Source organism: Nansenia antarctica, assembly GCF_963989245.1.
Source record: "Nansenia antarctica genome assembly, chromosome: 11".
Taxonomy (NCBI): Eukaryota; Metazoa; Chordata; class Actinopteri; order Argentiniformes; family Microstomatidae; genus Nansenia; species Nansenia antarctica.
Window position 1 is genome coordinate 5,498,318 of NC_137681.1, and position 21,071 is coordinate 5,519,388.

General features: G+C 46.9%; 3 protein-coding genes across 3 annotated transcripts in view; all 3 read right to left on the minus strand.

Annotated features, from left to right (window-relative positions):
* Positions 1 to 735: 735 nt before the first annotated feature.
* LOC308167494 (E3 ubiquitin-protein ligase TRIM35-like) lies at positions 736 to 11,326 on the minus strand (the record flags this gene model as incomplete). The annotated part of the gene is made up of 11 exons (XM_080541911.1): positions 736 to 1,280; positions 1,437 to 1,555; positions 1,636 to 1,658; positions 1,911 to 1,988; positions 2,432 to 2,605; positions 9,128 to 9,660; positions 9,805 to 9,923; positions 10,003 to 10,025; positions 10,122 to 10,331; positions 10,581 to 10,676; positions 10,919 to 11,326. The coding sequence occupies 11 exons, from the start codon at positions 11,324 to 11,326 to the stop codon at positions 736 to 738; spliced, it is 2,328 nt and encodes a 775-aa protein (XP_080398037.1).
* A 2,133-nt stretch (positions 11,327 to 13,459) lies between these two features.
* On the minus strand, positions 13,460 to 15,774 carry LOC308167495 (E3 ubiquitin-protein ligase TRIM35-like; the record flags this gene model as incomplete). The annotated part of the gene is made up of 6 exons (XM_080541912.1): positions 13,460 to 14,010; positions 14,175 to 14,293; positions 14,373 to 14,395; positions 14,495 to 14,704; positions 14,954 to 15,049; positions 15,373 to 15,774. The coding sequence occupies 6 exons, from the start codon at positions 15,772 to 15,774 to the stop codon at positions 13,460 to 13,462; spliced, it is 1,401 nt and encodes a 466-aa protein (XP_080398038.1).
* A 564-nt stretch (positions 15,775 to 16,338) lies between these two features.
* The window catches only part of gpam (glycerol-3-phosphate acyltransferase, mitochondrial), a 35,235-nt gene continuing 30,502 nt past the window's right edge, over positions 16,339 to 21,071 (minus strand). Inside the window, exons 20-21 of the mRNA XM_080541405.1 lie at positions 20,867 to 20,925; positions 16,339 to 20,724 (exon numbers count right to left, since the gene is read on the minus strand). Coding sequence (XP_080397531.1) covers positions 20,608 to 20,724; positions 20,867 to 20,925 — 176 coding nt within the window. The 3' untranslated portion in view covers positions 16,339 to 20,607. The remainder of the gene's footprint in view (positions 20,725 to 20,866; positions 20,926 to 21,071) is intronic.

The following is a 21,071-nucleotide window of genomic DNA, read 5'->3' on the forward strand; positions in this document are numbered from 1 at the left end:
CCTCCTCCCTACATATCTCATGTCCTCTGCTGCCCTCATCCCTGAACCCTGAACCTTCACCATCTCTGCATTGTGTTGGAGTTAACGCCTACCTACAGGACATGGAGGGGGTGGCTGTGGCTGTGGCTCAGGAGGTAGAGCCGGCGTTCAATGACCGCAAGGTCTGCGGTTCGATTCCCCAGTTGGTGTCGAGGTGTCCTTGGGCAAGACACTGAACCCCAAATGGCTCCCAATGAGCGGGCCGGCGCCTTGCATGGTAGCTTGCCGCCATTGGTGTGTGAATGAGAGGCTGTTGTAAAGCGCTTTGGAATAAGGCTCTATATAAGTGCAGTCCATTTACCAGCTTAAGTAACTGTCCACATGTGTAGATATGCATGCATGATCATCCCACCATGAGGTAGGATCAGGTTGTTATGGTAATAACTAAACACTGTCCGACAGCAGATCTGGGATCAGGAAAAGAGCTTTTATTAAATGTCCCACAATTTACATATGAGGAGATCTTCCCAGTGGAGCGCACTAGTCATAGAGGAATCACATTCTGCCTGTTCGATTTGGATTCATACTTTGAGCAAAGTAAGCAAGTAAGTGTAATGTCAACACTGTCCCACAGCAATTCTAACCACTACAAGTTATGATTTAAAAAAAAAAAAGTTGAATAATTTGAAAGCCGTAATATTTTCATATTTGTGATTCTAAAACCATAAGACTGACTATCGTGCCCCTGAGCCACATTTAGTTCACTCGCAGCGACACTTTTGATTGGCAGATCTGTATATCAGGGTGTTTAGCATCACCAGCTTCTCCAATAGAGAAGAAGGGGAACAGTCTCTCAGTGAAGGTGTGTTTATGAGTGTGGATGAGTGTCTTGTCTTCAGGGTCGTAGAAGGACACCTCCCCCTTGTTGTAGTCCAGCTGTACTCTGATCCTCTGGGGTCTCCTCTTCAGAGTGATGGTGTTACACCTTCCATCTGTATACTTACCATCCCTCTGTAGTATAGCCCAGATTCCATACTGTGGTGATGCACTTGGTACCTTCGACTTTCTGTCACTGGACTCTTTAGCCACACCCATGGCCCAGTCAGGATGGTCCCCCACCTCCACCTCCCAGCTGTGCTCTCCTGATATGAACCCCTCAGAGCCCGCAACATCTGGATACATCATGAACCGTTCTGGGTTGTCAGGCAGCTGCTGCCATGGGCTTTCCTGTCTCACACTGGTCAGATCATCAGACAGAGAGAGGTGGGGAGGTGCAGTGTTGGGGTCCAGAATCACAGGAGCTTCAAAACAAACAGATGCATTCTACACATTATGCACTGTACTATTTATTATACATATATAATATATATTATACATTATACATGTTGTATTTCTATGAACATATTAAAATAATGTATTTGATAGTTATTCTTAATCCAGTTCTCGTCAGTACTAACAGTGCTTGACAATCCCCTGCATCTTCTCCCAGACGCTGAACTGCAGGTTGCCCAGGTGTTTGGCCACGTCTATCAGCGCTCCTGAAACCTTCTCTGGGTCTGGCAGTGTGAACCGGGCTCTGGAAAGACTATTCAGGAGTCAGTGCTGCTGTGGGCTTGGGTTCAGAACCACAGAGAAGAGAGACAAGAGATCACTTACCTTTTCTTACCGGCCTTGAAGTTCTGGAGAGGAACAGAAGAGAAGTGTCATCAATGCTAGTGATGTAACCAATCAGTCTCTGAATACATTTACAATTACTGTCTGAGAGAAGGCATCCTTACCTGCAGGAAGGAGATGTCTTCCAGTTTCAGCTTCTTCTCTAAGGCTGTGATTGTGTCTGAAAGTGATGACATCTGTCTGCGCAGTAGCTCAGTCTTCTCCTTCATCATCTGACTCTTCTGCTCCTCTTCCTCCCTCAGTGCAGCTATCCTGGCCTCCTCTTCCTCTCGTAGAAACTGGTGAAGTTTCTTAAACCCCTCCGTAATCTGTTTCTCTGTGTGCTGGGCCTGGCTCTGGAGACACCATGGGGAATATATCTTATGATCATTGTAGTTTTACTATAGTACGTTAACTATTTTTACTTTAACAGCTCTTTACGATATTGAATTGCAGATGCATGACTTCAGTTAGATCAGTTATATGTCTACAGTATCCAATACTGAGCAGAACAATAGAAGACCACATCACTGAATACAACACGTTGCCTGACGTACACAGTACCTTAATGTGCTCTGATGTTTCATCACAGGTTTGTTTAACGTTGTTAAAGACCACCAGTTTCTCCTTTAAGGGTTTCAGAGCTGTCTGGAGTTCCTCCTGGATTGAGAACATATTTTTATCATTGTGAAGAAAACAACACACATGAACGCATGTGCATGACAAGTGACAGATAGATAGCTATGTCACAGAATTTCAAATAGTAATCTTTATTTATTGAATAAAATTGTTTGTTTACCTTAAGTCCCTGTGCAGCCTCGTCTACTGGGACGCAGTCATGAGATTTATGTTTCTTTGAGGCCTGACACACCACACAGATGAGCTGTTTATCCTTCAGACAGAAGAGCTTGAGCTTCTCACCGTGCAGACTGCACACTCCCCCAGACCCTGCCTCAGCTCTCTGACTTCTCTCCTGTAAGAAGGCCTCACACACATTCTTCAGAGAGGTGTTAAAGGTTAGAGGTTGGCTCATTGAAAATCTTCTCCTACAAATTGGACAATCCCGAGATTCCTTGTGTTCCCAGCATTCCAGCAGACAGGCTTTACAGAAGCTGTGGCTACATGGCAGGACGACAGGTTCTTTAAAGATGTCACAGCACACAGGACAGGAGAGATCCTCCTCCGGGAGAGACGATGTCGCAGCCATTTCCTCACACAATCCCAGTCCGTCTTCTCGAATAGCCTCTAAATATTATTTTTACTTTTGACAAAGTTCTCCTGCTTTTAAACCAACACTTCAATAAAAAGTGAATATATAGTGGAGATATTTTGATCGTAGTATTTTCTTGCAATGGTTTAGTCTTTTGCTATTCCGTGCCGTAATCTTGCCGCTGCTGTGTTGTAAGTCTGACAGAGCTGAACTTTACAACACTGAGCTGCACTTTAACCTCATCAGGTGCTTCAGGGTGTGGTTGAAAGGGAACCAGGTTTGTGTGTGTGTGTGTGTGTGTGTGTGTGTGTGTGTGTGTGCAATATGTTTTATTAAGTCAGTCTGTAGTCTGCAATGTACTTCAGACCCTGCTGCTCCCTAGACTATCATCTAAATTCATCTCCCAAAATGACAGGCGGCGACAGTTTTTCGGCAAGATGTGGAGAACAGTGGTGTCCGGATTTGAGGTTGGGCCCTACTGAACCTCAAGGCGTTCCGCAGCCCATGCAGGCTACCACCAAAACAGTGCATCCGATCAGTCATTCAATGAATAATAAGGACAGACATGAGAGCATTGTTAATCTATCATTAATTTATTTAAAAACAAAAACAAACAAAAATCACAACTGTGCTTTGACTTTTTTTTTTCTTCTTTTTTTCGTTCTATGAAAGCAGAAACATAAAAAGAGACATTTGTTTTTCAGTAGCTGGTGACTCTTCCTATGGTCAACTCAATGGACCTATCGCTAAGCCACGCCCCCTTTGAAAACTCGGACAATCAAACAACGCTTCACTGACAGTGACTGACTGAATGACATTCAATGACTTACAATGGCGGGAATTGGCAAATTTCTGATTTCTGATTTACCACAGCGAGTAATAGACATTTTTTTTTTTTTTTTTTTAAGATGATGTAGTGCCGGAGGAAAAAGGAAAGACGTAGGCAACGTAATGATAACGGTTTAATCAAAATAACAACTTGTACTCTCCGTACAGGACCAGGAAATCGATCACCAAAACTCTTGTGTCTAAACAGGAAGTTGCAACGTTAATAATCCTCCCCTCTGCCCCTAGTGCCAGAACTGGTTCCCTCCCACTACACAACCAACAGTAAGAGGAGAACATGAACCCATAATGTAGTCACTACACCAGCCCCCCCAGTGTTCACCTCAATATTGGAAATCCTCACGGCGAGGAGGGCGTATGGCCCGGCCCCTACGATCGTAGGTAAAGTCAGGAGGTGCGGGAGGAGGTGTGACATCGCCCATCACGTCCTCCTGCAGGGAAGGACGGGGGGCAGTGACGACCGGGGGCTCGCGAGCTGCGGGGGGTTGTCGGGGTCGGAGGGGGGAATGGCCAGGGCGCTGCAGGGGAGGTAGGACTGGAGGCCGGCCTCTGCGCGGTGGCAGGGCCAAGTCCAGGGGCAGTTCAAGGTCCAAGTGGGCCGGTTTGAGGCGATCAACGGACACACACTCAGGCCTACCCCCCATGTCAACCATGAAGTTCTTGGCTCCGGCCTCGATGACACGGAAAGGCCCGTCATAAGGAGGACGTAGTGGAGTCCTGTGGCCATCATGACGAATGAAAACGAACCTCGCTGAGTGCAGCTCCGGGGGCACCCTCGAAGTAGGGACACCATGCTGCGTAGTCGGGACCGGGACGAAGGTCCTGGCGCTGTCCAGCAGGGAGGCGCGCTGAGCGGCGGCGGACCAGGGCTCCGTTGACTTGGGAATGAAGTCACCGGGGACCCGCAGCGGCTGTCCAAACACCAGCTCAGCGGACGACGACTGGAGGTCCTCCTTAGGCGCTGTCCTGAGCCCCAGCATGACCCACGGCAGCTTGTCAAGCCAGTTGCTGTCCGTGAGGCTGGCTCGAAGGGCGGCCTTCATGGATCGATGGAAACGCTCACAGAGCCCGTTCGCCTGCGGGTGATAGGCGGTTGTGCGGTGGAGCTTGACCCCCAGATTCTCCGCCACCGCTGCCCACAGCTCTGAAGTAAACTGTGAGCCACGGTCAGAGGAGAGATCAGCAGGGGTGCCGTAGCGGGAGACCCACACCGCGATGAACGCCCGGGCCAGGTCGGGGGCTGTCGTTGAGGAGAGCGGAACTGCCTCCGGCCAGCGAGTCGTCCTGTCCACCATGGTAAAGAGATAGGTGTATCCGTGCGAGGGGGGCGGCGGCCCTACCAGGTCCACGTTTACATGATCGAACCTCCGCTCAGGCACAGAGAACTGCTCCAGGGGGGCCTTGACGTGTCGATGCACCTTGGCGCGCTGGCAGGCGATGCACGTGTCTACCCAGGCCCTCACATCCCTCTTGAGCCCATGCCAGACGAATTTCTCTGACACCAGCCGTGAGGACGGTTTCCTACCAGGGTGAGACAAGCCGTGTATCGCCTCGAAGGCGGGGCGCCTCCAGTTGGCGGGGACCACCGGTCGTGGCCGACCCATGGAGACGTCGCACAGGAGCGTGGCCCCTGCGTCACCGAAAACCACCTCTTCTAGGCGCAGTCCTGTGTCCGACAACTTGAGAGCCTGGACGGCGGGGTCGGCGGCCTGGTCTGCAGCCATGCGCGCGTAGTCCAAACCCAGTTGGACCGCACCAACCACCGCCCTGGAGAGACAATCCGCGACCTGGTTGGACTTCCCAGCAACGTGCTGGATGTCTGTGGTGAACTCGGATATGTAGGCGAGCTGGCGCTGTTGGCGGTCGGACCACGGCTCCGCCACCTTGGACATGGCGTGCGTGAGTGGCTTGTGGTCCACGTAGGCCGTAAACTCGCGGCCCTCCAGTAAAAAACGGAAGTGTCTGACAGCAAGCCACAGCCCGAGGAGCTCCCTGTCGAATGTGCTGTACCTTTGCTCTCTGGGAGACAGCTGGCGGCTGAAGAATGCAAGAGGCTGCCAGGCGTCCCCAACCCACTGTTCGTACACCGCTCCCACAGCAAAGTCAGAGGCGTCCGTGGTGAGAGCAGTGGGTGCCGAGGGCGAGGGGTGGGCCAACATGGCAGCGCGGGCCAGGGCCGCCTTGGTGTCCTGAAAGGCTTTGACACGCTCCGCCGTCCAGTCCACCGGCTGCTTCAGAGTCTTGCCCTTCTGGGCCTCGTACAGAGGCCGCAGGATGTGAGCGATGTGGTGGAGGAAGCGATAGTAGAAGGTTACCATCCCGATGAACCCCTTGAGCTCGCTGATTGTGCTGGGGCGCGGGAAAGCAGCGACAGCTTCCACCTTCGAGGGGAGGGGGGTCACCCCCTCTGCGGAGACCCGGTGCCCGAGAAAGTCGATGGTGTTCCGTCCGAACTCACACTTCGCCGGATTGACAATCAGCCCATGTTGGCTGAGCCGTGTGAAAAGGGCCCGGAGGTGGGACAGGTGCTCCTCCTCCGTGGTGCTTGCGACGAGGATGTCATCCAAGTAGACGAAGAGGAATGGTAGGTCCCGGAGCACCGAGTGCATGAGGCGTTGGAAGGTCTGCGCCGCGTTCTTCAGGCCGAACGGCATCCGCAGAAACTCGAAGAGTCCAAATGGCGTGATTACGGCCGTCTTAGGGACGTCCTCGGGGTGCACCGGCACCTGATGGTACCCCCGTACCAGGTCCACTTTGGAGAAGAAGCGTTTGCCTGCCAGGTTCGCTGAAAAGTCCTGGACATGTGGGACCGGGTAGCGGTCAGGCTTGGACGCGTCGTTGAGGCGGCGGTAGTCCCCACATGGGCGCCACCCGCCGTCTGACTTAGGGACGATGTGCAGGGGAGACGCCCAGGGGCTGCTCGAGCGCCGAACGATGCCCACCTGCTCCATATGCGCAAACTCCGCCCTGGCGATGGCCAGCTTCTCCGGGTTGAGGCGCCTGGCCCTGGCGTGGAGGGGAGGCCCCTCGGTCTCGATGTGGTGCTCCACTCCGTGTTTCACCGTGGGCGCGGAGAAGGTGGGCTTGGTAAGGTCGGGGAATTCGGCGAGCAGCCGAAGGTACTGGTCACTTTCGGCGAGCGTATTGGACCACCCGCTGTAGACCGCCTCCCCCTGCGTACAGGCGAAGGAAGCGAAAGTCTGTGAGTTGACCAGGCGCCTGTTCCCCACGTCCACCAACAGGTTGTGGGCGCACAGAAAATCCGCACCAAGGAGGGGAAATGTGACAGCCGCTATGACAAAATCCCACGAAAAGCATTGCCCTCCGAAGCACACGTCCACCGCCCTAGTGCCATAAGAGCAGATAGGTGTGCCGTCCGCGCCTGCCAACTGCGGACCACGCTCCTCCTTCGCCACATCCGATCTCTCTGCCGGAATGATGCTCCACTGGGCACCTGTGTCACAAAGGAAACTGCGACCAGAGGCGGTGTCTTGTATGAAGAGCAGCCTGTTGGTGACGCCAGCGCTCAGGGCCACTACTGAGTGCCGGCCCCGCCGTTTCCCGTCGGTCCGAAGGTGCAGGGTGAGCGGCACCGTTTGGCCTTGGCGCCAAAAGTGGCGTGGTAGAAACAATGGCCCGCAGCGTTACCCTGCTGGCCAGAAGGTCTGGCGTCATCCTTCGCTCTCCTGCGACGGTCGGGTGGCGGGGCGGCCGCGGGAGCGAGCAGGTCGGGGGACCGTTGAGGCATGGCCAAGACGAACCGGTCCGCCTCCCTGGCCAGGGCGCGGGGCTCCATGATGGCGGTGTTGGCCAGCGCCATCCTAACTTGAGCTGGCAATGTGCGCATGAACAGCTCTGTGAAGAGGACCATGGGGTCTTCTGTACCGAGCAGGTTTAGCATCCTCTCCATGCGCGCAGAAGGCCTCTCGTCACCCAAGTCCGACATGGCAAATAGGCGACGCACCCTCTCCGCAGTGGACAGTTCAAATGTCTCTAGAAGCAGGGCCTTGAGGCGCTCATATTTGTTCGTCGTCGGGGGAGCAGACAAAAAACCTACCACTCGAGCTGCGGTGGAGCTGCCCAACATTGCCACAGCATGGTTGTACCGGTCGTCGTCGTCATCGATGTCACTTTTGTTAAAATGTGCCTCTACAATAGCAAACCATGCAGCAGGCGTTGAGTCCCAGAACTGTGGTAGCTTGAGAGTGGGAGTGTGCGCACCACGCGTTACCCTGACAGGGGATGGTGATGGCTGCCGCTGGTTTGAACGTCTTCCTCGCCCGGACATTTTGCAGGATTGTAATGTTCGCTCGCTGGTTTTTGTACACAATTACGTTAACAAAAATCCACGTCGGGGGTCACCAGTGTAGTGCCGGAGGAAAAAGGAAAGACGTAGGCAACGTAATGATAACGGTTTAATCAAAATAACAACTTGTACTCTCCGTACAGGACCAGGAAATCGATCACCAAAACTCTTGTGTCTAAACAGGAAGTTGCAACGTTAATAATCCTCCCCTCTGCCCCTAGTGCCAGAACTGGTTCCCTCCCACTACACAACCAACAGTAAGAGGAGAACATGAACCCATAATGTAGTCACTACAATGACAAGAATATTTCGTCTAGAAGCTTTTCACCATCAGATATTAGCGAGTTGTTTGTCCGAGTTTTCTGCCTGTCGTCGTGACTTTTGCTGTGATATGATTGGACAATTTATATTTTGGGGGCGTGGCGTGGCCCTGAACCTTCACCATCTCTGCATTGTGTTGGAGTTAACGCCTACCTACAGGACATGGAGGGGGTGGCTGTGGCTGTGGCTCAGGAGGTAGAGCCGGCGTTCAATGACCGCAAGGTCTGCGGTTCGATTCCCCAGTTGGTGTCGAGGTGTCCTTGGGCAAGACACTGAACCCCAAATGGCTCCCAATGAGTGGGCCGGCGCCTTGCATGGTAGCTTGCCGCCATTGGTGTGTGACTGTGTGAATGAGAGGCTGTTGTAAAGCGCTTTGGAATAAGGCTCTATATAAGTGCAGTCCATTTACCAGCTTAAGTAACTGTCCACATGTGTAGATATGCATGCATGATCATCCCACCATGAGGTAGGATCAGGCTGTCATGGTAATCACTAAACACTGTCCGACAGCAGATCTGGGATCAGCAAAAGAGCTTTTATTAATGTCCCACAATTTACATATGAGGAGATCTTCCCAATGCAGAGCACTAGTCATAGAGGAATCACATTCTGCCTGTTGGATTTGGATTAATACTTTGAGCAAAGTAAGCAAGTAAGTGTAATGTCAACACTGTCCCACAGCAATTCTAACCACTACAAGTTATGATTTAAAAAAAAAAAAGTTTAATAATTTGAAAGCCGTAATATTTTCATATTTGTGATTCTAAAACCATAAGACTGACTTTCGTGCCCCTGAGCCACATTTAGTTCACTCGCAGCGACACTTTTGATTGGCAGATCTGTATATCAGGGTGTTTAGTATTACCAGCACGTCCAAAACAGAAGATGGGGAACAGTCTCTCAGTGAAGGTGTCTTTATAAGTGTGGATGAGTGTCTTGTCTTCAGGGTCGTAGAAGGACACCTCCCCCTTGTTGTAGTCGAGCTGTACTCTGATCCTCTGGGGTCTCCTCTTCAGAGTGATGGTCTTACCCATTCCATCTCTATACTTACCATCCCTCTGTCCGATAGCCCAGGATCCATTCTGTGATGCACTTGGTACCTTTGACTTTCTGTCACTGGACTCTTTAGCCACACCCATGGCCCAGTCAGGATGGTCCCCCACCTCCACCTCCCAGCTGTGTTTTCCTGAGATGAACCCCTCAGAGCCCACAACAGTTGGATACTTCATGAACCGTTCTGGGTTGTCAGGCAGCTGCTGCCTTGGGCCTTCCTGTCTCACACTGGTCAGATCATCAGACAGAGAGAGACAGGGATGTGCAGTGTTGGGGTCCAGAATCACAGGAGCTTCAAAACAAACAGATGCATTCTACACATTCTGCACTGTACTATTTATTATAAATTATACATTTATTAATGTTGTATTTCTATGAACATATTAAAATAATGTATTTGATAGTTATTCTTAATCCAATTCTCGTCAGGACTAACCGTGCTTGACAATCCCCTGCATCTTCTCCCAGACTCTGAACTGCAGGTTGCCCAGGTGTTTGGCCACGTCTATCAGCGCTCCTGAAACCTTCTTTGGGTCTGGCAGTGTGAACTGGGCTCTGTAAGAACATTCAGGAGTCAGTGCTGCTGTGGGCTTGGGTTCAGAACCCCAGAGAAGAGAGACAAGAGATCACTTACCTTTTCTTACTGGCCTTGAAGTTCTGGAGAGGAACAGAAGAGAAGTGTCAATGCTAGTGATGTAATCAATCAGTCTCTGAATACATTAACAATTACTGTCTGAGAGAAGGCATCCTTACCTGCAGGAAGGAGATGTCTTCCACTTTCAGCTTCTTCTCTAAGGCTGTGATTGTGTTTGAAAGTGATGACATCTGTCTGCTCAGTAGCAGACTCTTCTGCTCCTCTTCCTCCCTCAGTGCAGCTATCCTGGCCTTCTCTTCCTCTCGTAGAAACTGGTGAAGTTTCTTAAACCCCTCCTTAATCTGTTTCTCTGTGTGCTGAGCCTGGCTCTGGAGACACCAAGGGGAATATATCTTATGATCATTGTAGTTTTACTATAGTACGTAAACTATTTTTACTTTAACTTTTGTATTATTGTTATTCAATGTTTAGGTGAAATGTATGCAGCTCTTTACGATATTGAGTTGCAAATGCATGACTTCAGTTAGATCAGTTAGATGTCTACAGTACCCAATACTGAGCAGAACAATAGAAGACCACATCACTGAATACAACACGTTGCCTGACGTACACAGTACCTTAATGTGCTCTGAAGTTTTATCACAGGTTAGTTTAACTTTGTTGAAGACCTCCAGTTTCTCCTTTAAGGGTTTCAGAGCTGTCTGGAGTTCCTCCTGGATGGAGACAAAACTTTACTGAGGACATTTCTGGACTCATTTGACAAATTAGGATGATTCAGAGTAAAAAGTAGGTTTAGGGTTAATTATTATATAATTATAATTATTCTATATTTTTATCATTGTGAAGAAAACAACACCACACATGAACACGTGTGCATAACAAGTGACAGCTATCTATCTGTCACAGAATTTAAAATAGTCTTCTTCATTTATTGAATAATTGTATTTATGTTTACCTTATATCCCTGTGCAGCCTCGTCTACTGGGACGCAGTCATGAGATTTATGTTTCTTTGAGGCCTGACACACCACACAGATGGGCTGTTTATCCTTCAGACAGAAGAGCTTGAGCTTCTCACCGTGCAGACTGCACACTCCCCCAGACCCTGCCTCAGCTCTCTGACTTCTCTCCTGTAAGAAGGCCTCACACACGTTCTTCAGAGAGGTGTTAATGGTAAGAGGTTGGCTCATTGAAAATATTCTCCTACAAATTGGACAATCCCGAGATTCCTTGTGTTCCCAGCATTCCAGCAGACAGGCTTTACAGAAGCTGTGGCTACATGGCAGGACGACAGGATCTTTAAAGATGTCACAGCACACAGGACAGGAGAGATCCTCCTCTGGGAGAAACGATTTAGCAGCCATTTCCTCACACAATCCCAGTCCGTCTTCTCGAATAGCCTCTAAATATTATTTGACCTTTTCACAAAGTTCTCCTGCTTTTAAACCAACACTTCAATAAAAAGTGACGCTGGACTTGGAGATATTTTGACCGTAGTATTTTCTTGTAATGGTTTAGTCTTTTGCTATTCCGTGCCGTAATCTTGCCACTGCTGTGTTGTAAGTCTGACAGAGCTGAACTTTACAACACTGAGCTGCACATCAGGTGCACATCAGGTGCTTCAGGGTGTGGTTGAAAGGGAACCAGGTTTGTGTGTGTGTGTGTGTGTGTGTGTGTGTGTGTGTGTGTGCAATATGTTTTATTAAGTCAGTCTGTAGTCTGCAATGTACTTCAGACCCTGCTGCTGCCTAGACCATCATCTAAATTCATCTCCCAAAATGACAGGCAGGCGGCGACAGTTTTTCGGCAAGATGTGAAGAACAGTGGTGTCCGGATTTGAGGTTGGGCCCTACTGAACCTCAAGGCGTTCCGCAGCCCATGCAGGCTACCACCAAAACAGTGCATCCGATCAGTCATTCAATGAATAATAAGGACAGACATGAGAGAGCATTGTTAATCTATCATTAATTTATTTAAAAACAAAAACAAACAAAAATCACAACTGTGCTTTGACTTTCTTTTTTTTCGTTCTATGGAAGCAGAAACATAAAAAGAGACATTTGTTTTTCAGTAGCTGGTGACTCTTCCTATGGTCAACTCAATGGACCTATCGCTAAGCCACGCCCCCTTTGAAAACTCGGACAAACAAACAACGCTTCACTGACAGTGACTGACTGAATGACATTCAATGACTTACAATGGCGGGAATTGGCAAATTTCTGATTTCTGATTTACCACAGCGAGTAATAGACATATTTTTAATTTATTTTTTTAAGATGACAAGAATATTTCGTCTAGAAGCTTTTCACCGTCAGATATTAGCGAGTTGTTTGTCCGAGTTTTCTGCCTGTCGTCGTGACTTTTGCTGTGATATGATTGGACAATTTATATTTTGGGGGCGTGGCGTGGCCCTGAACCTTCACCGTCTCTGCATTGTGTTGGAGTTAACGCCTACCTACAGGACATGGAGGGGGTGGCTGTGGCTCAGGAGGTAGAGCCGGCGTTCAATGACCGCAAGGTCTGCGGTTCGATTCCCCAGTTGGTGTCGAGGTGTCCTTGGGCAAGACACTGAACCCCAAATGGCTCCCAATGAGCGGGCCGGCGCCTTGCATGGTAGCTTGCCGCCATTGGTGTGTGACTGTGTGAATGAGAGGCTGTTGTAAAGCGCTTTGGAATAAGGCTCTATATAAGTGCAGTCCATTTACCAGCTTAAGTAACTGTCCACATGTGTAGATATGCATGCATGATCATCCCACCATGAGGTAGGATCAGGTTGTTATGGTAATAACTAAACACTGTCCGACAGCAGATCTGGGATCAGGAAAAGAGCTTTTATTAAATGTCCCACAATTTACATATGAGGAGATCTTCCCAGTGGAGCGCACTAGTCATAGAGGAATCACATTCTGCCTGTTCGATTTGGATTAATACTTTGAGCAAAGTAAGCAAGTAAGTGTAATGTCAACACTGTCCCACAGCAATTCTTTTTTCATTTTTTTTTCAGATTTTATCCCTTTTTCACCCAATTTGGTATCCAATTGAACCCAACCTAGCATCCAATTATCCCCTGCCTATTGCGTAGGATCCGCCGCACGACCCCGTGGCCGGCAGCCCCAGAGGAGACCGCCAGGCAGACTAGCTGTCTGGCTCCTCGAGCCCAGCACCGTTATTCCGGCACCCCGGGGGCGCTGTTGCGCGACGGATCCTTGTCCGGAAATATTCCTATACCGCCCTCGGGAGCGGCCGCTCAATATGCCGCTCCCTGTGTGTGCCCCGGCCATATCCGGATCTGGCGAGCTGGGATTCGATCCCAGTCCCCGGTGGGCAGCTTGCACTAGTGGCTAGTGCTTAGACCGCTACACCACCGCGGGGCTGGTCCCACAGCAATTCTAACCACTACAAGTTATGTGTTTTTTTTTTTTTAAAGCCTTAATATTTTCATATTTGTGATTCTAAAACCATAGGACTGACTTTCGTGCCCCTGAGCCACATTTAGTTCACTCGCAGCAGTAAAAGAGAGACACTTCTGATTGGCGGATCTGTATATCAGTATGTTTAGCATCACCAGATCCTCCAATAGAGAAGTATGGGAACAGTCTCTCAGTGAAGGTGTCTTTATAAGTGTGGATGAGTGTCTTGTCTTCAGGATCGTAGAAGGACACCTCCCCCTTGTTGTAGTCCAGCTGTACTCTGATCCTCTGGGGTCTCCTCTTCAGAGTGATGCTGTTACCCCTTCCATCTCTATACTTACCATCCCTCTGTCCTATAGACCAGGATCCATACTGTGGTGATGCACTTGATACCTTCGACTTTCTGTCCCTGGACTCTTTAGCCACACCCATGTCCCAGTCAGGACGGTCCCCCACCTCCACCTCCCAGCTGTGCTTTCCTGACATGAACCCCTCAGAGCCCAGAACATTTGCATACTTCATGAACCGTTCTGGGTTGTCAGGCAGCTGCTGCCATGGGCTTTCCTGTCTCACACTGGTCAGATCATCAGACAGAGAGAGCCACGGGGATGCAGTGTTGGGGTCCAGAATCACAGGAGCTTCAAAACAAACAGATGCATTCTACACATTATGCACTGTACTATTTATTATACATATATAATATATATTGTACATTATACATTTATTAATGTTGTATTTCTATGAACATATTAAAATAATGTATTTGATAGTTATTCTTAATCCAATTCTGGTCAATACTAACCGTGCTTGACAATCCCCTGCATCTTCTCCCAGACGCTGAACTGCAGGTTGCCCAGGTGTTTGGCCACGTCTATCAGCGCTCCTGAAACCTTCTCTGGGTCTGGCAGTGTGAACTGGGCTCTGGAAGAAAATGCAGGAGTCAGTGCTGCTGTGGGCTTGGGTTCAGAACCACAGAGAAGAGAGACAAGAGATCACTTACCTTTTCTTACTGGCCTTGAAGTTCTGGAGAGGAACAGAAGAGAAGTGTCATCAATGCTAGTGATGTAACCAATCGGTCTCTGAATACATTTACAATTACTGTCTGAGAGAAGGCATCCTTACCTGCAGGAAGGAGATGTCTTCCACTTTCAGCTTCTTCTCTAAGGCTGTGATTGTGTTTGAAAGTGATGACATCTGTCTGCTCAGTAGCAGACTCTTCTGCTCCTCTTCCTCCCTCAGTGCAGCTATCCTGGCCTTCTCTTCCTCTCGTAGAAACTGGTGAAGTTTCTTAAACCCCTCCTTAATCTGTTTCTCTGTGTGCTGGGCCTGGCTCTGTAGACACCAAGGGGAATATATCTTATGATCATTGTAGTTTTACTATAGTACGTAAACTATTTTTACTTTAACTTTTGTATTATTGTTATTCAATGTTTAGGTGAAATGTATGCAGCTCTTTACGATATTGAGTTGCAAATGCATGACTTCAGTTAGATCAGTTAGATGTCTACAGTACCCAATACTGAGCAGAACAATAGAAGACCACATCACTGAATACAACACGTTGCCTGACGTACACAGTACCTTAATGTGCTCTGATGTTTCATCACAGGTTTGTTTAACGTTGTTAAAGACCACCAGCTTCTCCTTTAAGGGTTTCAGAGCTGTCTGGAGTTCCTCCTGGATTGAGACAAAACTTTACTGAGGACATTTCTGGACTCATTTGACAGTATCTGTTTACCACAGTTCTGTAAGAATCATTATCATAATCCTTACAGTCTGCGTCAGAGAAACACATTCTCTCATACATTTCTTATTTCAGAGAATTAGAATGATTCAGAGTTTAAATTAAAACAAAAACAAAAAATGATTATTTATTTTTTATAATTGTGAAGAAAACAACACCACACATGAACGCATGTGCATAACAAGTGACATAGCTATCTATCTGTCACAGAATTTAAAATAGTCTTCATTTATTGAATAATTGTATTTATGTTTACCTTATGTCCCTGTGCAGCCTCGTCTACTGGGACACAGTCATGAGATTTATGTTTCTTTGAGGCCTGACACACCACACAGATGAGCTGTTTATCCTTCAGACAGAAGAGCTTGAGCTTCTCACCGTGCACACTGCACACTCCCCCAGACCCTGCCTCAGCTCTCTGACTTCTCTCCTGTAAGAAGGCCTCACACACGTTCTTTAGAGAGGTGTTAAAGGTTAGAGGCTTTGTAAATCTACTCCTACAAATTGGACAATCCCGAGATTCCTTGTGTTCCCAGCATTCCAGCAGACAGGCGTTACAGAAGCTGTGGCTACATGGCAGGACGACAGGTTCTTTAAAGATGTCACAGCACACAGGACAGGAGAGATCCTCCTCCGGGAGAGACGATGTAGCAGCCATTTTCTCACACAATCCCTGTCCGTCTTCTCGAATAGCCTCTAAATATTATTTTAACTTTTGACAAAGTTCTCCTGCTTTTAAACCAACACTTCAATAAAAAGTGACGCTGGACTTGGATATATTTTGACCGTAGTATTTTCTTGTAATGGGTAATGGTTTAGTCTTTTGCTATTCCGTGCCGTAATCTTGCCACTGCTGTGTTGTAAGTCTGACAGAGCTGAACTTTACAACACTGAGCTGCACTTTAACCTCATCAGGTGCTTCAGGGTGTGGTTGAAAGGGAACCAGGTGTGTGTGTGTGTGTGTGTGTGCAATATGTTTTATTAAGTCAGTCTGTAGTCTGCAATGTACTTCAGACCCTGCTGCTGCCTAGACTATCATCTAAATTCATCTCCCAAAATGACAGGCGGAGACAGTTTTTCGGCAGATGTGAAGAACAGTGGTGTTCGGATTTGAGGTTGGGCCCTACTGAACCTCAAGGCGTTCCGCAGCCCATGCAGGCTACCACCAAAACAGTGCATCCGATCAGTCATTCAATGAATAATAAGGACAGACATGAGAGCATTGTTAATCTATCATTAATTTATTTAAAAACAAAAACAAACAAAAATCACAACTGTGCTTTGACTTTCTTTTTTTTCTTTTTTTCGTTCTATGGAAGCAGAAACATAAAAAGAGACATTTGTTTTTCAGTAGCTGGTGACTCTTCCTATGGTCAACTCAATGGACCAATCACTAAGCCACGCCTCCTTTGAAAACTCGGACAAACAAACAACGCTTCACTGACAGTGACTGAATGACATTCAATGACTTACAATGGCGGGAGTTGGCAAATTTTGGATTTCTGATTTACCACAGCAAGTAATAGACATTTTTTTTTTTTTTAAGATGACAAGAATATTTAGTCTAGAAGCTTTTCACCATCAGACATCAGCGAGTTGTTTGTCCGAGTTTTCTGCCTGTCGTCGTGACTTTTGCTGTGATATGATTGGACAATTTCTATCTTGGGGGCGTGGCTTAGCGATATGTCCGTTGCTCTTGTAAGAAAACAAAATACGATTTTATTTTTTTTAATTATAATTTTTTTCAAACGAGATAACTGCTCTTACAGTGAGTTCTTTTAGCGGCCATGCTACGGTGGGCCTTCGCTTACATGCACAACATAAGAAAAAAAAACACAGAGAAAACTACAGTGCATCATACAAAGGCATCCTGCTCAAAGGATACAGGTCAGGTTTATTGTCTTGAGTGCTACAAAGTAAAAGTTTAAGTGGTTTGTGTGCATCATTTTGCTGTCTAGCAGCTGTAAAATGATGTTTATTTACCCCACGGTAGTGGGAGAATGACAACCCCTCATTCAGATGTGTCAAACCTAAAACAATGTTTGTGCGCTGAGAATCCTACATAATGGAAAGATAAGATATATACATTCAAGAGGTAACAAACCCAACTTTTGTTTCCCTACTCAAACAACTACCATTCTCTTCAAATAAAGTATTCACACACACTAGTCAGTAATATACATTTCTCAGGTTAATAAGAGAGTTCACATTTAAGTGCCGATGAGGATTGAAGGCGACCAGCGGATACATACATACATACATACATAAAGCCTCGTCTATGCTTGGGGGGAGGTGACACAGGGGTTATTGTTTTTGGGTACATTTTCACAATCTGGGATTTTTCTTATTGCTTTCAATACTGTACTCTTTGAGAGCTAGTAGCTTAAGTAAGTATAGAAAGACTAGATAGATTAAAAAGCTGTGTAATTGTGTTCGGATGGTATGCACACAGATTAAGTTCCCACTGGCGTACATACGTGTCTGTTCTGTTCAACATAGCGTAGGCGAGCCCTCTGGAGGTCCACAAAACGCATTTCAACTCCAGTGTGTTTCCCAAAAGCAACATCTTAGACCAGGCAACGAAAAACAAAAAAGATGATAATTTCAGATTTGGTGCTCTGTGCTCAATTAACTTCCCTGGTGATTCCCACTTCACTATCCCAACTGTCCACTAACTGTCAGTGGGGGCAATTCCATTTCAACCCCAACGAATTCCTAATTGGAACATGTGCCCACTTAAACACTGAGTGTTCGGTTTGATTCCATTTCAAAGCCTTCTAGTGTTTAACCTTCACCGCTTTGCAACCAAACCATAAATATCCCAGGGGAAATTGCATACTCCATATTCTACCTCTTCACATTTAGTAAAACTAAGTGACTACATTTAAATTAATTTAGACCATTGCCGATTATGATCACGAAATGAATAAATTATGTGCAATATCACCAGAGGGTCTACATTTTTTTTTTTTTACAATATCATTATCCATCTTAAATACCACAGACTTAATTAGTCTTTCCAAATATTTCTTTCTCGTCAAGATTAGTGGAAACGGAACACGTTGCATAAGCCATTCTGCTTTCCTTTCCTTTTTTAAATAATCCATGTTTAATGTTTCGCAAATTGGTGTGTGCATGTAGGACTGAACGACTCCTCCACCAAAGAGAGACTGACATTAACAGAGTGATCCTCGGGAGTATAAAAAAAGGTAGTGACAGAACAACCTTCGTAGATGATGGATGGCTAAATCCATACCAATGAAAACCATAAATCGCAAGAGGACAGGAGAGAGAGAGAGAGGTGAGGGATAATCAAACTATCGCCAGCTACACCTACCAAGGCGTTGCTGCTTGCCACAGCAGTAAACAGGTAAAGGGGAGAGCGATATCTCCCTTGTCTTCAAGACTAAACAGCTATGACAACTCGGGGTCACAGTGCTCTGAGCCTCTATCTCCCGTCTAACAGCTAGCTAGTTTCAGCAGGACCCCTTTGCGTGTTTAATGAGGTCCAGTGGATATGTACCGTTCATAACTAAAAGGTCCTATGACTATGACAACTACCCCAACCATGAGTGCAAAACATTTCCCGCTGTCTGAATGTTGCACGTTGGAAGCGAACATACAATACAACAAGTTGTCCTACAGTTCCTTCTACAGTACAGTACTACAGTCTTATTGTAACAAATAAAAACGAGTACACACACAAAACCAGCTATGTTTTTCGTCCCCAACCCATCTCACGGTTAGGAACCTTCAGAGGAAACACCTAAACATACATGACTTGACGTAAACAAATGAAATGCTTGCTGTGCTGATCTCATTTGGCCTCCCGTAGCTCGTATGAAAGGTTATAGGTAGTTTGTGTGCTCAGGTGTGCTACATTCATGTAGATGTTAGGCAACACACTAACGGACACCGCAAATGCACACCGTCTACGAATTCATAACTGTGAGTCCAAATATACGGTGCATTTATTAAATGCACTAAACATTGCTCGTGCCTCATATGCTACCATATGCTGGACTTCCAATAAGTACACATAGTAATGTACAAAGTATATTTTGTTTAACACTGAAATGTTATTATGCTTGAACGAATTATTAAAAAGCTGAGTTTTGTACTGGCCTATTCGGGCTGTAACCTGTTCTGGACAAAACATTTGAATACATAGTATACACACACACAGACACACAGACACACAGACACACTCACACACTGTACATACTCTAGTACATGAAAAGGAAGTGCTTGATTATTGTTTTTTCAGGGTACCTCGAATGCTCCATACCTCTCCATAGGAAGAGACTGTGTTTTTGTGTGTGCAGCAATTCATGTGTCTCAGCTCTGCTTGAGCCACACATGTCAGTACTAGACGGAAAACACTCATAAGATGGAGGTTTCCATCTGCATAGTATCATCTCTGAATGGAATTAAGATGCCTTCCTAAATCAAATGCTACATACGATGTTCCGTGTGGTTATTGAAATCTCAGTCATAATGCCTCCTCTTTGACTCGTAATCTGAGCCACATTTTTGATGCTTCAGAAAAAGGTTGCACAATATGTTGGCTAAGTAATCTACTTCTGACTTCAAGCATTTAACAGAACATGAGGATCAAGTCTGTAGAGGTCTATAAAAATCATAGCATGAGTCGCTAACTCGCTGTAGAACATGCCCGTCGACTGAACTGGAGATGAGCGACACTCGGGTGGAAAGTTTCTCAACCAAGAGGCTTCTCTCTCCTCTTCTAAATGTGTCCGTCTAACACGGTTTAATTATTTTTAACATACAATAATGCTATTGTGGTCCTAGCCATGAGCAATTCTCTTTACATGCGTTCTGGTGCAGATGAGGAGTCGGCATAAAAACGCCTTTGTTGGTAGTCGTCACAGATTATATTATTTCGCCAAAGGCAATCCTCCGTTTTTTGTGTGTTTTTTTTATCGTAAAGATGGACATTCATTAACTGGACCGCAAGAAGAAGAAAAAACAAAACAAGATGAGTTAATAGTCCAATGACGTTTTAAGTCCTTAATTCCCCACAGATAAACGACCAATCAGATTACAACCTAGAGGGCTTTCACTGGCAAAGAACGGACGCAGAAAAAGGACGATGACTTGGAGAGTAAAGAAGAAGGATCGTTTTTCTGTTTTTCTTTCTTTTTTTTCTTCTTTTTTTTCTCCTCCCTCCCTCCCAAAAAAAAGTGGTTAATCACTTTCACTAGCTGCACAGTTCTACGGGTGGAGGAAACCTCGGGGGGGTCTTGAACAGGAGGAGGAAGACGGACTTCAAGTCTCTTCTGGCTAACGGGTTAGCTTGTTTTCATGAAGGCACTTCCTGGTAAAGCTATCCATAGAGTAGCACCTCTGATTGGTTAGAACTCGCCAGTAAAAGCCCTTGAGTGGAGTACTTGTGGAGTAGAGCCCGGGTCAGAGTGGGGGGGCGGGGGGGGGGGTCGAGGGTCAGGGGGGGTCGTCAGAAGGTCGTAGGTCACAGGAGGGTGAAGCCCAGGATGTACTGCAGGAGTTTGTTCCGGTTGGCCTGAGGTAGGAAGGTGTTGCTCAGCTCCACGAATGACACGCGGTTCTCCCGCCTCTCCTTCAGCACCTGCGGCCAATCGGATCACAGAAAACAAACAAGGAGACGGAACATCAGAACTTTGGCAACAGGACTTTGTCAACAGACCGCTGCTGTCAGCTATTAACATATTATTTGACATGGCTGTTATAGTGAATCAAAGACCACTCACCCCGAGTTCTTTAAATGTTCTCACGGTGTTCTTCACAAGGTAGTGCGTCGCACTTTCACCTGAGGGATGAGAAACAGAAGGAAAGGGTTTGTTAAGGTTGATAAAATGGTTATTTCTAGACTTGTGTATGTTACTCAAACATAAGCAAACTGTCCAAAAACTGTGGGTTTCCGGGCCCACAATCCACCCGTCGTTTGAGGACCAC